General features: G+C 42.5%; 1 protein-coding gene across 3 annotated transcripts in view; it reads left to right on the top strand.

Moving 5' to 3' along the window:
• The window catches only part of ipo11 (importin 11), a 233640-nt gene that overhangs the window by 50638 nt on the left and 164019 nt on the right, over positions 1 to 18983 (top strand). For all 3 annotated transcript variants that reach the window (XM_036980135.2, XM_021606535.3, XM_090237953.1), the window contains 7 exons: positions 7124 to 7256; positions 7365 to 7423; positions 15475 to 15523; positions 17387 to 17457; positions 17814 to 18006; positions 18586 to 18738; positions 18913 to 18956. In XM_036980135.2, the coding sequence (XP_036836030.1) occupies positions 7124 to 7256; positions 7365 to 7423; positions 15475 to 15523; positions 17387 to 17457; positions 17814 to 18006; positions 18586 to 18738; positions 18913 to 18956 (702 nt within the window). The remainder of the gene's footprint in view (positions 1 to 7123; positions 7257 to 7364; positions 7424 to 15474; positions 15524 to 17386; positions 17458 to 17813; positions 18007 to 18585; positions 18739 to 18912; positions 18957 to 18983) is intronic.

Raw genomic sequence — 18983 nt, 5'->3', positions numbered from 1 at the left:
AGGTCGACCAATAATGATTTTTCAACGCCGATGCCGATTATTGGCGGACCAAAAAAGCTGATACCGATTAATCGGCCGATTTTTATTTATTTACAACAATATATATATATATATATATATATATATATATATTTTTTTTTCACCTTTATTTAACCAGGTAGGCAAGTTGAGAAGTTCTCATTTACAATTGCGACCTGGCCAAGATAAAGCAAAGCAGTTCGACACATACGAGCAATTAGAGGCCATGGAAGGAGAGTTGTATGGCATTAAACCTTGCCTGGAGGGTTGTTAACACAGTGTCCAAAGAAGGGCCAGAAGTATACAGAATGGTTTCGTCTGCGTAGAGGTGGATCAGAGACTCATCAGCAGCAAGAGCGACATCATTTATATATACAGAGAAGAGAGTCGGTCCACGAATTGAACCCTGTGGCACCCCCATAGAGACTAGAGGTCCGGAAAGCAGACCCTCCGATTTGACACACTGAACTCTATCAGAGAAGTAGTTGGTGAATCAGGCGAGGCGATCATTTGAGAAACCAAGGCTGTTGAGTCTGCCGATGATGATGTGGTGATTGACAGAGTCGAAAGCCTTGGCCAGATCAATGAATATGGCTGCACAGTATTGTTTCTTATCGATGGCGGTTAAGATATCGTTTATGACCTTGAGCGTGTACCCATGACCAGCTCTGAAACCAGATTGCATAGTAGAGAGGGTATGGTGGGATTCGAAATGGTCGGTAATCTGCTTGTTGACTTGGCTGTCGAAGACCTTAGAAAGGCAGGGTAGGATAGATATAGGTCTGTAACAGTTTGGGTCAAGAGTGTCCCCCCCCTTTGAAGAGGGGGATGACCGCAGCTGCTTTCCAATATTTGGGAATCTCAGACGACAACAAAGAGAGGTTGAACAGGCTAGTAATAGGGGTTGCAACAATTTTGGCAGGTAATTTTTTAGAAAGAAAGGGTCCAGATTGTCTAGCCCGGCTGATTTGTAGGGGTCCAGATTTTGCAGCTCTTTCAGAACAACAGCTGACTGGATTTGGGAGAAGGAGAAATGGGGAAGGCTTGGGCGAGTTGCTGTGGGGGTGCAGTGCTGTTGACCGTGGTAGGGGTAGCCAGGTGGAAAGCATGGCCAGCAGCAGAAAAATGCTTCTTGAAATTCTCAATTATAGTGGATTTATCGGTGGTGACAGTGTTTCCTATCCTCAGTGCAGTGGGCAGCTGGGAGGAGGTGCTCTTATTCTCCATGGACTTTACAGTGTTCCAGAACTTTTTGGAGTTTGTGCTGCAGGATGAAAAATTCTGTTTGAAAAAGCTAGCCTTTGCTTTCCTAACTGCATGTGTATATTTGTTCCTAACGTCCCTGAAAAGTTGCATCTCGCGGGGACTATTCGATGCTAATGCAGTACTCCACAGGATGTTTTTGTGCTGGTCAAGGGCAGTCAGGTCTGGAGTGAACTACGGGCTATATCTGTTCCTGGTTCTAAATTTTTTGAACGGGACATGTTTATTTAAGATTATGAGGAAACCACGTTTAAAGAATAACCTGGCATCTTCTACTGACGGAATGAGGTCAATATCCTTCCAGGATACCCGGGCCAGGTCGATTCGAAAGGTCTGCTCGCTGAAGTGTTTCAGGGAGCGTTTGACAGTGATGCGTGGAGGTCGTTTGACCGCTGACCCATTACGGATGCAGGTAATGAGGCAGTGATTGCTGAGATCTTGGTTGAAGACAGCAGGAGGTGTATTTAGAGGGCAAGTTGGTTAGGATGATATCTGTGAGGGTGCCCGTGTTTACAACTTTGGGGAGGTACCTGGTAGGTTCATTGATAATTTGTGTGAGATTGAGCGCATCAAGTTTAGAATGTAGGATGGCTGGGGTGTTAAGCATGTTCCAGTTTAGGTCACCTAGCAGCACGAGCTCTGAAGATAGATGGGGGGGCAATCAGTTCACATATGGTGTCCAGAGCACAGCTGGGGGCAGAGGGTGGTCTATAGCATGCAGCAACAGTGAGAGACTTGTTTTTAGAGAGGTGGATTTTTAAAAGTAGAAGTTCAAATTGTTTGGGTACAGACCTGGATAGTAGGACAGAACTCTGCAGGCTTTCTTTGCAGTAGATTGCAACACCTCCCCCTTTGGCAGTTGTCTGAAAATGTTGTAGTTTGGGATGAAAATTTCAGAATTTTTTGTGGTCTTCCTAAGCCAGGATTCAGACAGCTAGAACATCCGGGTTGGCAGAGTGTGCTAAAGCAGTGAATAAAACAAACTTAGAGAGGAGGCTTCTAATGTTAACATGCATGAAACCAAGGCTAATACGGTTACAGAAGTCATCAAAAGAGAGCCCCTGGGGAATAGGAGTGGAGCTAGGCACTGCAGGGCCTGGATTCACCTCTACATCACCAGAGGAAAGGAGGAGGAGTAGGATAAGGGTACGGCTAAAAGCAGTGAGAATTGGTCGTCTAGAACGTCTGGAACAGAGAGTAAAAGGAGGTTTCTGGGGGCGATAAAATAGCTTCAAGTTATAATGTACAGACAAAATAATAATAATAATGAATGAACACTTATTTTAACTTAATATAATACATCAATAAAATCAATTTAGCCTCAAATAAATAATGAAACATGTTCAATTTGGTTTAAATATTGCAAAAACAAAGTGTTGGAGAATAAAGTAAAAGTGCAATATGTGCTATGTAAGAAGGCTAACAAAGTTTTAGGTTATAGTTATTATAGGACTATTTCCCTCTATACCATTTGTATTTCATTAACCTTAGACTATTGGATGTTCTTATAGGCACTTTAGTATTGCCAGTTTAACAGTATAGCTTCCGTCCCTCTCCTCGCTCCTCCCTGGGCTCCAACCAGCAACACAACGACAACAGCCACCATCGAAGCAGTGTTACCCATGCAGAGCAAGGGGAACAACTACTAGAAGGCTCAGAGCGAGTGACCTTTGAAGCGCTATTAGTGCGCGCTAACTAGCTAGCCATTTCACTTTGGTTACACCAGCCTCATCTCGGGAGTTGATAGGCTTGAAGTCATAAACAGCGCAATGCTTGACGCACAACAAAGGGCTGCTGGCAAAACGCACAAAAGTGCTGTTTGAATGAATGTTTACGCGCCTGCTTCTGCCTACCACCGCTCAGTCAGATACTTAGATACTTGTATGCTTGTATGCTCAGTCAGATTATATGCAACGCAGGACACGCTAGACAATATCTAGTAATATCATCAACCATATGATTATTACCTAGTGATTATGATTGATTGTTTTTTATAATATAAGTTTAATGCTAACTAGCACCTTACCTTGGCTTACTGCATTTGCGTAACAGGCAGTCTATTGCGTAGAACTAGTTAACAGTAAGGTTGCAAGATTGGTTCCCTGGAGCTGACAAGGTGAAAATCTGTCGTTCTGCCCCTGAACGAGGCAGTTAACCCACCGTTCCTATAGCGATTCCCGATTGTTTTGACATCTCGAAATCGGCCCCAATTAATCGGCCATTCCAATTAATCGGTCGACCTCTAATCTCAATGAATTATTCAAATTACTCTTATGTTTCACCATTGAAACCTTATATATGTATATGCGGTTTGATGGCACCAAAGCAGTGCTTGATGTTTTGTTAATTTAGTGTTCAGTTTACTCTCTTTTGAAGGTTTTTATTGAACTTTTATTTATTCAGAGGAACCCGTTGAGACCAGGGTCTCATTTACAATTGTCCCTTCAGGACAGCAACACAACAAATTCAAGTTGACCAATAAAAAAATGTAATAAACTACAAGTTACAGAATCAACACTGCAGCTTCAAACACCAAAAAATGATTTACATTTAATCCAAAAAGTTGCAATTCTCATAAAATTCATTCAACCTTTAAGTCCTCAACTGCCCTAGAGGCACCAGAGAACACACAAATGTTCTGAATAAGATGGAGACAATGCTGTCCATTGTACAGGACAAAGCTACAGTCCCGTGAAAAAGTATTTGCCATTTGATCAGATATTCAACCAAAACATAATATTAGATAAAGGGAACCTGAGTTAAAAAAAAAGATATACTTATTTAATTAACACTTATGCAATTTATTCCCCTGTGTGAAAAATAATTGCCCCCTTATACTCAGTAACTTGTTGTGCCACCTTTTGATGCAATGACTGGAACCAAATGCTTCCTGAAGTTGTTGATCAGTCTCTCACATCACTGTGGAGGAATTATGGCCCACTCTGGCATGCAGTCGTCCAAGTCCCGAGGCAGCAAAGCATCCCCAAACCATCACACTTCCACCACCGTGCTTGACCGTTGCTAAAAGGTTTTTACTGTGGAATTCAGTGTTTTGGTTTTCACCAGGCATAATAGGACCCCTTATTCCAACGGTCAAGCATGGTTGTGTGGTGGTTTGGGGATGCTTTGCTGCCTCAGGACCTGGATAACTTGTCTTAATTGAAGGAACCATGATTTCTGCTCTTTATCAGAGAATTTCTCATGAGAATGTCAGGTCATCCTGTGAGCTGAAGCTGAAGAGCAGCTGGGCAAGACAATGATCCAAAACACACAAATCAACCATACATGCAAATGGTTAAAAAGCAACGAGTTTCAAGTTTTGGAATGGCCTAGTCAAAGTCCAGACCTATTCACAGTTGAGATGTTGTGGCAGGATTTGAAATGAGCAGTTCATGCTTGAAAACCCACAAATGTGGCTGAGTTCAAGTAGTTCTGCGTGCAAGAGTGGGCCAAAATCCCTCCACAGCGATGTGAGAGACGGATCAACAACGACAGGAAGCATTTGGCTGCAGTCATTGCAGTTAAAGGTGGCACAACCAGTTATTGAGTTTAAGGCAATTACTTTTTCACACAGGGGAATTGGATGTTAACTTTTGATAATTAAATAAATACAATAAGTATACTTTTTTTGTAAACTTAGGTTCCCTTTATCTAATATTAGGTTTTGGTTGAAGATCTGATTAACATTCAGTATAAAAAATATGCAAAAACAGAATCAGAAAGGAGAGTAACTTTTCCACTGCACTGAACAGAGCATTTGGAAATATTCAGACCCCTTGACTTTTCCACATTTTGTATTGATACAGCCTTATTCTGAAAATGGATTCTCCCCCCCCCCCCCATTTTTGAACATTTATTAAAGATAAAATAAACTCTCACATTTACATAAGTATTCAGACCCTTTACTCAGTACTTTGTTAAATAACCTTTGGCACCGATTACAGCCTCAAGTCTTCTTGGGTTTGGCGCTACATGCTTGGCACACCTGTATTTGGGGAGTTTCTCACATTCTTCTGCAGATCCTCTCAAGCTCTGTCAGGTTGGATGGGGTGCATCGCTGTACAGCTATTTTCAGGTCTCTCCAGAGATGTTTGATAGGGTTCAAGCTGGGCTCACGCTGGGGAACTCGAGGACATTCAGAGACTTGTCCCCGAAGCTACTCCTGCGTTGTCTTGGCTGTTGGAAGTTGAACTCTCACCCCAGTCTGAGGTCTTGAGTGCTCTGCGGCAGGTTTTCAATCAAGGATCTCTCTGTACTATGCTCCTTTCATCTTTCCCTACATCCTGACTAGTATCCCAGTCCCTGCCACTGAAAAACATCCCAACTGCATGATGCCGCCACCACCATGCTTCACCGTAGGGATGGTGCTGGGTTTCCTCCAGAAATGGCACTTGGCATTCAGGCCAAGGAGTTCAGTCTTGGTTTCATCAGACCAGATAATCTTGTTTCTCATGGTCTGAGAGTCCTTTAGGTGCCATTTGGCAAACTCCAGGCGGGCTGTCATGTGCCTTTTTACTGAGGAGTGGCTTCCGTCTGGACATTCTACCATAAAGGCCTAATTGGTGGACTACTGCAGAGATGGTTGTCCTTCTAGAAAGGAACTCTGGAGCTCTATCAGTGACCATCGGGTTCTTGGTCACCTCCCTGACCAAGGCCCTTCTCCCCCGATTGCTCAGTTTGGCAGGGTGGATAGCAAAAATGTCTTTTCACTTTGTCATTATGTGGTATTGTGTGTAGATTGATGATAAAAAACATGTAATTTAATCTATTTTAGAGTATGGCTGTTACTTAAACAAGAAAAAGTCAAGTGGTCTGAATACTTTCCGAAGGCACTGTATATATCAAACCACACTGGATGTAAACATTTGATATATTGAGTCACATCTCTTTTGAAGTCACCTTCATGCTCTTTAGGGTTTGCATTAAGAAATTGTTAAAGAAATCCCATCAACATTACTTTGACTGAAATGTGTGTGTGTGTTGAACCGAGACTGTCATTTTAAAGATGGAATACTCCTCCGAGTCGTCACTTGAACCTTAGACATGTCAGCCACAATAAAAATAACCATCAAACAAACACTAGATCAAATGAGTCAGACATCTCATTTGTAGACGTGGAGCCTTGAATTGCTGGATATTTTGGATCACAATTTCATTTAAAGACACTTCACATCAACTTCGCACTTTAGAAAACTGTCAATGTTGTTGTCCTGCCCTGTTTGGGGTTCTTCTCTCCCTCAGGCCAAACGGAGGGATTTGTTGTTAGCATGGAGATTTATCATGAATTGTTTCTGTGGAGATGTGCTGGAATGATAACAATAGTGTCTTTGGCTGTGTTAGAGGATAAATCACTTCAGTCACTTTGCTTAATCTCATTGGCTCATTCCCCAATTCAGCCATTTGTCTTCTCCACAGTCTTGTTTTTTCTGCTCCATCATCTCACAGAGCTTCTCTCACTTCTCACCAAAGAGGGAGCGCACAAAGTTAGTTTTTAATGGCATTGTTTTTCTTGTACAACAATCAACCTCAGAGGATTCTCATTCTGCAGTTTAATATGCCAAGTCACAGTAACAGTTAAGTTATATGGAATGTCAGTCCCTTATGATTCTAGAATAAATGACAAAGCAATAGTTTAGAAATTGACAGACTGTGTTGCCATTACAAGAAAAAGTAATTTAGGAAAACTACAATTTATTGCTCCGGGGTAATCTCATGGAGAGAACAATAACCCTGCCTTCGAATGCCAAATTGCACCTGTGGCTCGATCACATTCTCATACTCACACACATTGATTGACCCAGGCTAAGGAGTCTTATTTAATTGAGTTTTGTGTGTGTTGCAGCTGGCGTCGGGCATCTACAGCTTTGCCTGCTCCCTGTGGAGCCACCACACAGACTGCTTCCTCCAGCAAGTCCTAGCCGTGGATCAGGCCCATGCCCTCAGCTCACTGGAGAGGACTCTACTGTCACTTAAAGGTAACTGGAATCATTCATGCACACACACACACACACACAACCACACACACACACACACAGTTCTGATTGACTTGTGTCTAAAGGTCATTGTTTACATTTTCCTCCCAGTACTTCGGAAGCTGACGGTCCATGGATTCCAGGAGCCACAACAGAATATGGAAGTGATGGTAAGTGGAAAACCAGGATAAAGTTATTCTGGAAAGAAGCAAAGATGGGATTTGACAATAATAATCTCTGTACTCTACACATACAATTATTTGTAAGGTCCCCTCAGTCGAAGAGTGAATTTCAAGCACTGATTCAACCACAAAGACCAGGGAGGTTTTCCAATGCTTCGCAAAGAAAGACATCTATTGGTAGATGGGTAAAAAAGCAGACATTGAATATCCATTTGAGCGTGGTGAAGTTATTAATTACAATTTTGATGGTGTATCAATACACCCAGTCACTACAAAGATACAGGTGTCCTTCCTAATTCAGTTGCCGGACAGGAAGGAAACTGCTCATGAGCTCAATGGTGACTTCTAAACAGAGTGTAATGTCTGTGATAGGAGAAAACTGAGGATGGATCAACAACATTGTAGTTACCCCACAATACTAATCTAATTGACAGAGTTAATTGTCATCTGCAAGGACTAGGGAGTTTTTTTTATTATAAAAAACAGAATAGAGCTAAACACAGGCAAAATCCTAGAGTAAAACCTGGTTCGGTCTGTTTTCCAACAGACCGTTACACAAATGTACCTTTCAGCCGGACAACAACCAAAAACACATGGCCAAATCTACACTGGAGTTGCATGCCAAGACGACATTGAATATTCCGGAGTGGCCTAATTACAGTTTTGACTTAAATTGGCTTGACAATCTTTGGCAAAACTTGAAAATGGCTGTCTAGCAATGATCAACAACAAACTTGACAGCGCTTGAATAATTTTCAAGGTGTGCAAAGCTCTTAAAAAATAACTATCAGAAACTCGGAGCATACAAAGTAATTTATAGGAACATCTAAACTGTTTTAAAATGTAATTTGATACATATCAGTGTTAATTGTCTCATGTTAGGCCATAATATTGGGTCAAATGACCTAAGATTTATTATTCATTAAAGCTTGAATGTATTAAATAAATAGTTTAGTTCCAGAATTACATGGGGGAAAAAACCACTGAAACAAATTTTTGAGTCTTCTATATTCCAATATTCTCTACAATGGATTTTACACAGCATACTGCAATTCTGAGTGAATTTCAACTCCCAGGGTGCAATGGGTGCAATGCAGTTCGCTTCTAGAGACAGTTTTGTCAACAAGCTGCAGGCATGGAGGTATGCTTCACCTACTTCATCCTGCAGCCATCGCCTGCATTGTGGGAGGCTCTATTGTCAACTAATCCTTAAGGTGTTTTCATTTGACCCACACTAACGTGACCAAATACATGACTGAAACGGGAAATAATTTGCCGCGATTTATGTGTACACTGGATATATTCAAATAAATGTTACATTTTGAGGCTCTCTCACAAAGTGATAATACAACGTACACACAATATAATATGATTTCAGTTGTTTGAGTGTGTGATAAAGGGGTTAGATACATCTTTATTTCAATGTTAAAAAGAAAACATTTTTTTTGAAACAATGGCAACACTACCATGTTGATCTGAGCCCTGCTGTTGAAAAACCACGTTTGTGTCCAACTGTCGCAGATGCACCTCCCACCCGACTTCACACCTCCACCTTTGTCTACGGTTAGTTGCTTTAGCCTTACCACTCGAACGTGCCCAATATATGCGGTGCTGCTCATCATCTCACTGAGTTGACCTTTAAATTATAAACGTTAATCTGAATGTGACCCGCCAGATTCAGAAGCTTGAAAACTCATTAATTCATAGTTTTGGAGTCAACGATAATAGTTTCTGTATAGTTTTTTTTTTTTTTTTTTTTTTCAGTTTACTATATTAGCTTTTTCATAATTATTTTTCATTTAGCTTATTTTAGTTTACCATAATAACCTTGGCCCTGAACGCAGTCTTCCTTACAGCTAGACCCCGCTATGAAGGTCCTGGAACTGTTAATTCAATTTAGTGTAAATCGTCCAATAAAATTATTAAAGTGTGCGTGTGCCGAGGGCTGCTCCCCTGGCTTGGAGTTAATGGAATCATTTGCTCCGAGTACTCTGGTCATTTGAACTCTGACTCCAACTCTCCTATCCTTCATATCTGAGTGGTGTGTTTAAGTAACACCAGGGGACTATTAAGCCAACCTCTTGTTCTGCGAATGTCAAAGGAAAAAAGTTCAAGGAGAGAAGGAAGGAGGGAGGGATGAGGCGTGAGTTGACTGTCAAGGGGTAGTTTGATCCACTCACCCTCTCCTCCTCCTTCCTATCTCTTATCACCTGCTTATAGTTCCCAAAGCACAACCAGTGGCATTTTCTCCATATTACTCCCACCCATGCCATCTCAGATGTGTAGAGCTGCTTAATAGACCCACAACAGTGGAGATGTGAGAAGTTTGATGAAGCTGTTGTTGCAGGTTGCCTCATTATAGACTCCACAGGGAAAGAAAGCTCATTTAAATGGGTTTTAATTAGTTCTTTCAGGCTGTGCCTTGCCTTAACTCCTTCACAAATGAATAATGAAATTCACTGATCTAGGCAGCGATTCTTATACACATATGCACATACACACACACACAGAGTCCTGATTGACTTGTTTCCAAAGTGCTTCCATTTAGAGACTTCTTGGAGGACATGCTTTTGTTGGGTAATCTTCTTTCAGTTTGATCGAACTTTAGAGCAGATAGATCATTGGCACACTTTGGCACACTTTCTCACCCTTTCATACCCCTCTGAAACAGAGCTGTGTATGCAATAGGAAGCTAATGTAATTTCAGTGTAATTGGCTATCTTGAGTCTGCCCTCCGTCAACGGTTTCATAAATGATCAAATCAAGGTTTTGCCTACGTTATCGCAGGTGCAGCAAAACGCTTATGTCTAGCTCTAATAGGAATATCTAATAGTACAACAACAATACACAAGAACAAGACATTAAGACATGTCAGAATGAGCAACGTCAGAGTCAGGAATATGAATATACACCGAACAAAAATATAAACATGTTCACATCCCTGTTAGTGACCATTTCTCCGCTGCAAAGATAAACCGTCCACCTGACAGGTGTGGGATATCAAGAAACTGATTAAATCGCATGATCATTAGACATGGGCACCTTGTGCTGGGACAATAAATGGCCACTTTAAAATGTGCAGTTTTATCACACAACACAATGCCACAGAAGTTTTGAGGTAGCATGCAATTTGCATTTTTACTGCAGGAATGTCCACCAGAGCTGTTGCCAGAGAATTTAATGAAATATTTCTCTACCATAAGCTTCCTCCAACGTTGTTTTAGAGTATTTAGCAGTATGTCCATCCAGCCTCACAACCGCAGACCACGTGAAACCACGCCAGCCCAGGACTTCCACATCCGTCTTCTTCACCTGCGGGATCGTCTGAGGGGCGTGGGGATATTTATGTCTGTAATGAAGCCCTTTTGTGGTGAAAACCTTGTTCTGATTGGTGTGGCCTGGCTGCCAAGAGGGTGGGCCTATGCTCTCCAAGGCTCACCCATTGCTGCACCCATTCCCAGTCATGGGAAAACCATAGATTAGGGCCCAATTTAATTTTGACTGATTTCCTTATATGAACTGTAACTCAGTAAAAAATAAAATATTTTTGTTCAGTATGTACAGTGCATTCGGAAAGGACACAGACCCCTTCACTTTTTCTACATTTTGTAATGTTACAGACTTATTCTAAAATGGACTTTAAAGTATTCAGACCCTTTACTCAGTACTTTGTATAAGCACCTTTTACAGCAATTATAGCCTCGAGTCTTTTCGGGTGTGACGTTACAAGCTTGTCACACCTGTATTTGGGGAGTTTTTCCCCATTCTTCTCTGCAGATTCTCTCAAGCTCTGTCAAGTTAGATGGGGAGTGTTGTTACACATCTATTTTCAAGTCTCTCCAGAGATATTAGATCGGGTTCAAGTCCAGGCTCTGGCTGTGCCACTCAAGGACATTCAGAGACTTGTCCTGAAGTCACTCCTGCATTGTCTTGGCTGTGTGCTTAGGGTCATTGTCCCGTTGGAAGGTGAACGCTCACCCCAGTCTGTCCTGAGCGCTCTGGAGCGGGTTTTCATCAAGGATCTCTCTGTACTTTGCTCCGTTCATCTTTCCCTTGATCCTCACTAGTCTCCCAGTCCCTGCTGATGAAAAGCATCCCCTCAGCATGATGCTACCACCACCATGCTTCACCGTAGGGATGGTGCCAGGTTTCATCCAGATTTGACGCTTGGCATTCAGGTCAAAGAGTTCAATATTGGTTTCATCAGACCAGGAAATGTTGTTTCTCATGGTCATAGTCCTTTAGGTGCCTTTTGTCAAACTCCAATTGGCATGTCATGTGCCTTTTACAGAGAAGTGGCTTCCGTCTGGCCACACTACCATGCAGGCCTGATTGGTGGAGTGCTGCAGAGATGGTTGTCTTTCTGGAAGGTTCTCCCATCTCCACAGAGGAACACTGGAGCTCTGTCAGAGTGACCATTGGGTTCTTGGTCACCTCCCTGACCAAGGCCATTCTCCCATGATTTCTCAGTGCGGCGAGCGCTAGAAGAGTCTTGGTGGTTCCAAACTTCTTCCATTGAAGAACGATGGAGGTCACTGTGTTATTGGGCACCTTCAATGCTGCAGGAATGTTTTGGTACCCTTCCCCAGATCTGTGCCTCGACACAATCCTGTCTCGGAGCTCTACGGATAAAACCTTTGACCTCATGGCATGGTTTTTGCTCTGACATGCACTGTAAACTATGGAACCTTATATAGATGTGTGTGCCTTTCCAAGTCATGTTCAATCAATTGAATTTACCACAGGTTGACTCCAATCAAGTTGTAGAAACATCTCAAGGATGATCAATAGAAACAGGATGCACCTGACCTCAATTTTGAGTCTCATGGCAAAGGGTCTGAATACGTATGTAAATAATAGGGATGCACGATATGTCGGTAAGCATATCGGAATCGGCCGATATTAGCTAAAATATACCAACATCTGCATTGGCCTGATGTATAGTTTTACACCGATGTGCAAAACCGATGTCAAAGCTGACGTGCATACCTATATAACGTAGGTAGATGGCGTAATGATGCCACAAATAATCCAGCGCTACACGTGCAACACAGCAGTCCTAACCTAGCCCACAATGTCTGTGGTTTGGATCTATTTTGAAGTTTCAAAGGAGGATAAAAAATACTTGCGTACTCTACGAGAGGCTGTGAACAAGTGATTCGGTGGCATTCTCTCTGAGCCTATTTACTGTGTTGCCACCGTGCTCGATGCTTGGTACAAGGACCGCTACTTCGTTGCAGACAAGAAACAGGGTTTACGTGAAATGCTACATACACACCTGGACAAGATGGAAACGTACACAGTGATTGTGCGCACCGAGGAAGAGAGGCCACGGACAGACAGAGCTGAAACTTCACTGCTTGACATGTATGATTTAATCTTGGTCGAGAATGAAACAACTGAACGAATGAACAATGAAACAGCACAGCAAGTAAGTGAAATAAATAGGTTTTACTGGTAATGGGGACATACGTAAATGCCAACAAAATAACTTTTTGCTCATTGTGTGGTGTGTGTGTGTAACCTTTTATTTAACTAGGCAAGTCAGTTAAGAACAAGTTCTTATTTACAATGTCGGCCTACCCCGGCCAAACCTGGACGACGCTAGGCCAATTGTTCACTGCCCTATGGGACTCCCAATCATGGCTGGGTGTGATACAGCCTGGATTCAAACCGGGGACTGTAGTGACGCCTCTTGCACTGAGATGCAGTGCCTTAACACACACATGGACGTAGCAGTCTAACCAAACTGAACTGTACTAGAATGCTTAAACGGTGGCTAAAAATGTTTGTCGGTTATCGGTATCGATTTTTGGGCAAGGAAAATATCAGATATTGGTATCGGCCAGAAATGTCATGGCGCTGCATCCCTAGTAAATAAGGTATTTCTGTGAATAGTTTGTGGAAGTACCTTTGGCAGCCGTTACAGCTGTGAGTCTTAATGGGTAATACTCTAAGAGCTTTCCACACCTGGATTGTGCAACATTTGCCCATTATTCTTTTCAAAGTTCTTCAAGCTCTGTCAAGTTGGTTGTTGATAATTGCTAAAAAATGCTACTCAGTTATGATTGGGGCAAATACAACACATAACACTTTGTATTCAGGACAAAAATTGAATTGCTTTGCCACATTATTTGCAGTATTACTTTACTGCCCTGTTGCAAACTGATGCATCAATTGGAATATTTCCTTCTTTTCACTCTGTCAAAAGTGTTAGTATTTTGGAGTAACTACAATGTTGTTCATCCATCCTCAGTTTTCTCCTATCACAGCTGTTAAACTCTGACTGTTTGTCACCATTGGTCTCATGGTGAAATCCCTGAGCGGTCTCCTTCCTCTCCAGTAACTGAGTTAGGAAAGACACCTGTATCTTTGTTGTGACTGGGTGTATTGATACACCATCCAAAGTGTAATAACTTGGTCACTTCCCAGACCAAGGCCCTTCTCCCCCGTTTGGTCAGGCGGCCAGCTCTAGTAGGAGTCTTGGTGATTCCAAACTTCTATTTAAGATTGATGAAGGCCAATGTATTCCAATTCCTTCGACCTCAGGGCTTGGTTTTTGCTCTGACATGCACTGTGAACTGTGGGACTTTTATGAAGACAGATGTGTGCCTTCCCAAATCATGTCCAATTAATTGAATTTAGCACAGACTCCAAATTGTAGGAACATTTCAAGGATGATCAATGGATACAGGATGCACCTGAGCTCAGTTTGGAATCTCATAGCAAAGTGCCCGAATACTTATAAGCTTTGTCTGTTTATAAAATACAAATTTTTACAATTTCAAACAGAAAAAAAGAACCGTTTTTGCTATGGGGTATTGTGTGTAGATTGCTGAAAAAAAATTTTGATCCATTTTGGAAGAAGGCTGTAACGTAACAAAATGCGGAAAAATCCAGGAGTCTGAATTCTTTCCCAAGGCACTGTATATCCTGGGTATTTATCAAATCCTGCCCTGAGAGGCTGCATCCCGGTTTTACACAGCTCTTTCTTTCTCTGCCGTGCTTTCTCTCCCTCTATAGTTTGTTGTTACCTGCTCACACAGCCTAAGGACTGGTAATAATGTGACTGGTTTTGTAGGAAGTCATCCGCCCCACCTTGGCAAAGTGAAGGAAAACATTCTTTCTGCCCCAAAGTTACAGTAGCTCTCCCGCATACTGCAGAATATATTTGCAAATAAATCTTATTGGTGACAGTTTGATAACAAAGGGGACACACCATAGCGCTTTGCCCTGTGTAATTGTGTTTCCGTTGTGACACTGTAGCTGGAGGCTGGTCAGGCTGAAAAGCCTATAGATGTGACTGGATAGTGGAAGAGTTTACAACGCTGTGAAAGGGTCCTGCTAGCTATACTAGCTCATTTCCACAATGATCGCTTATGAACTGCTTTTTATATCTTTATTTGTCTGTATATGTACTTGTCTTTGTTTTGATTGTTGTTTTATGTATGCACAGAGCAGCAACCTGCGTGTCCCCCTGCGTGTCCCCACACTTTAGGTTGTTACTGTTGTATAGTCTTATAGGGTATCATCCCTATGTTTTGGATTTCGTACCTCTAGTTGATTTCCGTGCTGAAGCTCCGAGGTCCTCTGCCATAGGCTATTAATTAAAAGATTAATGGTGTCATGAAATATAGGTTTAAAAGTTGGGTGATAAAACATTCACGTAATTCCTTTTTGCAAGTCCAATCAGTTTTCCACATTGATTCAATGTCATCACGTTACATTTTTTTGGTTGAAATCGTGTGGAATCAATGTTGACTCAACCAGTTTGTGCCCAGTGAGAAGGCTCCGTGTTTTCCAGTTTGGGCAGATTATGAACTGTCAGTGACATGTCGCAAAGACTTGCCAGGCACACTGAGTCAGTGTGTGTGTCTGTAACGTGTATGATGACTCGTGTTCAGTTGTGTGACTGCCTCTCCTAATTATGTGATCAAACAGTGATGCGACCACCAAGATTCCACCGAGATTGAACAAACCCTGTACCCCCTCTCATTCTTCTCGCTTCCCTCCTCTGCCCCTCTTTTCTCTCTCACCAGGGCTTCCTCAATGCAGTTTTTGAGAGACTGAAACAGTTCCTAGAATGCAGTAAGTATCCTGAAAATCTACATATTTATTAACTTTCTAATTATACAATGATCTAATGACACACACACACACACACACACACACACACACACACACACACACACACACACACACACACCACACACATAGGGGTAAGTCTCAGTGCTTCAGATGGTGTGTTAGAAATGTAATTACTGGTATCTGTCCCTATTATCACACACAATATGTCCTTATTGCAGAGGGTCAGCGGAGGTCGGGGTGTATTGGGCCCGTTGATATTTTGGGCTGTCCGACAGCGGAAGCTCGTAGGCGCTCTGAGCCAGGAGAAATATCAGTCTCCCTGCAAGATAAGGGCGGATAAAGAAGCATGTCCATTGAGTTGCACCATCCTCTATTTTCTCTCTCCTTTTCCTGTGCATGATCCTTCCGCTGAGGTCAGCTGTCTGGATATTCCATGTTATTACATGTGTCACCGTCTGCTGAAGGATGTGTTTTTAGGTATGGGAACAGGTAGCCTCGTAATTACCCGACTGATTACCGCTACACTATCAGTCTGGAAGGGATTCCATTCAAGTTGTTTGGGCAGATAGGCTTTCCCCAAAACAAACTCGGAAAGCGATTGGATCACCTTCAATCAATCAGAAAACAAGCCGCAGCACTGCATTTCTTGGAAGTAGAACTTGCCGTCGTTCAAGAGAAAGGCATATCGAACACCAGGACAATAGGCTTTGGCAATATGAGCCAAAAGAAGCGTAATATATCGATGTCAACGAGAGACTAACAGCAATATAGTAGCCTAAATCAGCCAGGGTATATCTAATGAATTTGCGCCTAATGATTTTGCCAAACCGTAGCGATGGATATTATGCCACTGCATATAATTCAATACAGAGATTGTCTTGATACAGTAACCTCAGACTGTCATGTAAAGCTTTATATTTAGCTATCACCACCTAAGTATGACTTTACATGTGTTGTTGTCCTGCTGTCTCCTGCCTGTCGGTAACCAAACCACCGGCATATTTCATCAGAGGAAGCTGATTGGTCTGACGCAATGGTGATAAAAAAAGGCCAGGCTCAGGCCTTCGCAACCTTAACAGACTGATATTGAGGGATCAGCGGCTTTGCGAGGCTAGGGAACAGAACCGTTGCTTCCTGTTCTTGATGATGTCATCAGGAACGGTGATGAGGAAGTAAACCTCTCAGGACATTTTTTTTATTGGCCACAGCTTATTGTTTTTATAGATTCATTTTGATCGGCCGAGGGAGTTATTCCTGACACGGCACTGTCTTTATTAGTCTACTTTATTATATTAGAGAAACAAAGGCCCTGTTCTCCCAGGTGGCGGTTTCGTTCACTCTCCCAGAGTGTATTGCAGTTATAAAGTGAAGCCAGGGCCTCATGTCTTGTATGTACCATTCGTCACCACACATGACGTTCCCTCCCAGGAAATAAGTTATTTGAATTGAATACACTAGAGGAATTAAAATATCCATCCGTAGTGAAGTGCATTATGATATCACTGCCTTCATTCCCTTCTCCCTTCAACTCGAGCTCTGTTATGATTGTATTACACAGAAAAGATCAGTGGATACCTAACAATTTCCTCTCCGTCTTCTCCTCCCCTCCCTGGTTTATTGGCAGCCGGGCAGGGAGATGGACTCCGATGTCTGGCATTGGGGGGGGGGGGGGGGGGGGTTGCCATCAGAGTAACATCTTCTTGGGTAGCCCCTTGTTGTAAGTGATGCTCTTAATGTTGGCAAGAGATGAACACTTGTCATATTTGTATTGTTGTTTTATAGTCTTGTCATATGGCTTGTTGTTTTTATACTGATGTCATAACATACTGTTGCTCATATTTGTTTTGGTTTTATTTCTTCCAGGTCGGCAGGTAGACCCAGACAGCCCATGTCGAGAGAAGCTTGAGAAGACTATCATACTGTACACTAAAGTGGTGAGTCAAACTGATCAGTCAACAACCATGTAGGCCTAGGTGTTGTTACAAATCTACACTAGTTAGTTTCTCAGTAGTCTTGGTTGCATACCAGGCACTGTTGACAGAGGCTGATATCCCAGCGCCAAGTGCTTCAACTTAATTTCTTACGTTCTCTCTTTTTCTACATTTCTTCTCTCTATATTTGTTATTTCCCCTTATAGATTTTTTTTCCTGCTTTTCCTACTCCTTTTCTGACGTTCTCTCCTTAGCCATCTTTTTTTCTACCTTACTCTCTTGTTTAATATTTTCTCCATCTTCTCTGAATCTCATGTTTTTCCTTAACCATTTTTCTCTCTCTCTCTCTCTCTCTCTAGTTATTAGATTTCCTGGAGGTCCACCCGTGTGCGTTCATCCCACTGATCCAGCGCTCTCTGGAATTTGCTGTCAGCTACGTGTTCACGGCGGCCGGTGAGGGCCTCGTCTTCGAGCGCTTCACCGTCCAGTGCATGAACCTCATCAAAACCATCGTCAAGAACGAGGCCTACAAACCCTGCAAGAACATCGAGGGTAGGTGGAGGGTGGGGGCTAGGGCAGTCATGGTGATGGAATTTTGGATGGCGGTTATTGGTTATCCAAAGGACGCAGTCGTCGTAATAAGTATTAATCTTTACTATTTTTATTTTTATGGCTGTTATTTTATCCATTTATGGCTGTTATTTTATTTTCATGACTGTCTTCATCCATAAGAGTTGGTGACACGGTTATATGTAATTGTGCCAGCCCTAGTGGGGAGCGGGAGGGAGGAAAGAGAAAATGGGAAGGAGAGAATAAAGGAGAGGAGCGAGAGCAAGATGAAAATTAGGGAGAGGAAATAGAATGGAAAGAGACAGCGGGAGAAATCAACATGGCGTAGCATCGTTAATACAGCCAACCACAAATAACTGCTCTTCCTTGGCAGGCAGGCAGATTGCAAGCATCATTAATGTACCATTATAATAATATAACGGGTTAGGAGGCGCCACAGTGGAGTTGTGTTTCTCTCTGAGCTGTCGAGACTTAGTTGTTGATGGTTGTGGTTAGTTTTGAATAGTGTGTGTGTGTGTCTGTGTGTAAGTTCTTACATGCTCTCTGGGTCGCCCCTCTCAGACAGTAAGCCGGAGAGTCTGGAGGCCCACAAGATCAAGACTGCATTCTTTACACACCCCACCCTCACAGAGATCGGACGGCGTCTCGTCTCCCACTACTTTCTGTTGACCAAGGAAGAGCTGGCCATGTGGGAGGAGGACCCCGAGGGCTTCGGTACGCTCACAAAGACATATGGCTGCTGATGTGTTTCCTTGTCGCTTTGAAAACTTTTCTCTTCGCAAGTTAACTCTGCTAATGTGTCCATCTGAATCTCCACAACATACTGGAGTACACACACACACACACACACACCCTCATCTCATTGTTGCTCTGTTTTTGTATTCGCAGCTGTTGAAGAAACAGGGGGTGACTCCTGGAAATACAGTCTACGGGTGAGTAAATGACACACACACACACAC

Source organism: Oncorhynchus mykiss, chromosome 6 (assembly GCF_057628025.1).
Source record: "Oncorhynchus mykiss isolate SJ-2025 chromosome 6, ASM5762802v1, whole genome shotgun sequence".
In the NCBI taxonomy this organism is placed as follows: Eukaryota; Metazoa; Chordata; class Actinopteri; order Salmoniformes; family Salmonidae; genus Oncorhynchus; species Oncorhynchus mykiss.
The sequence above is the reverse complement of the archived record's forward strand: the minus strand, read 5'-3'. Positions and strand labels throughout refer to the sequence as shown.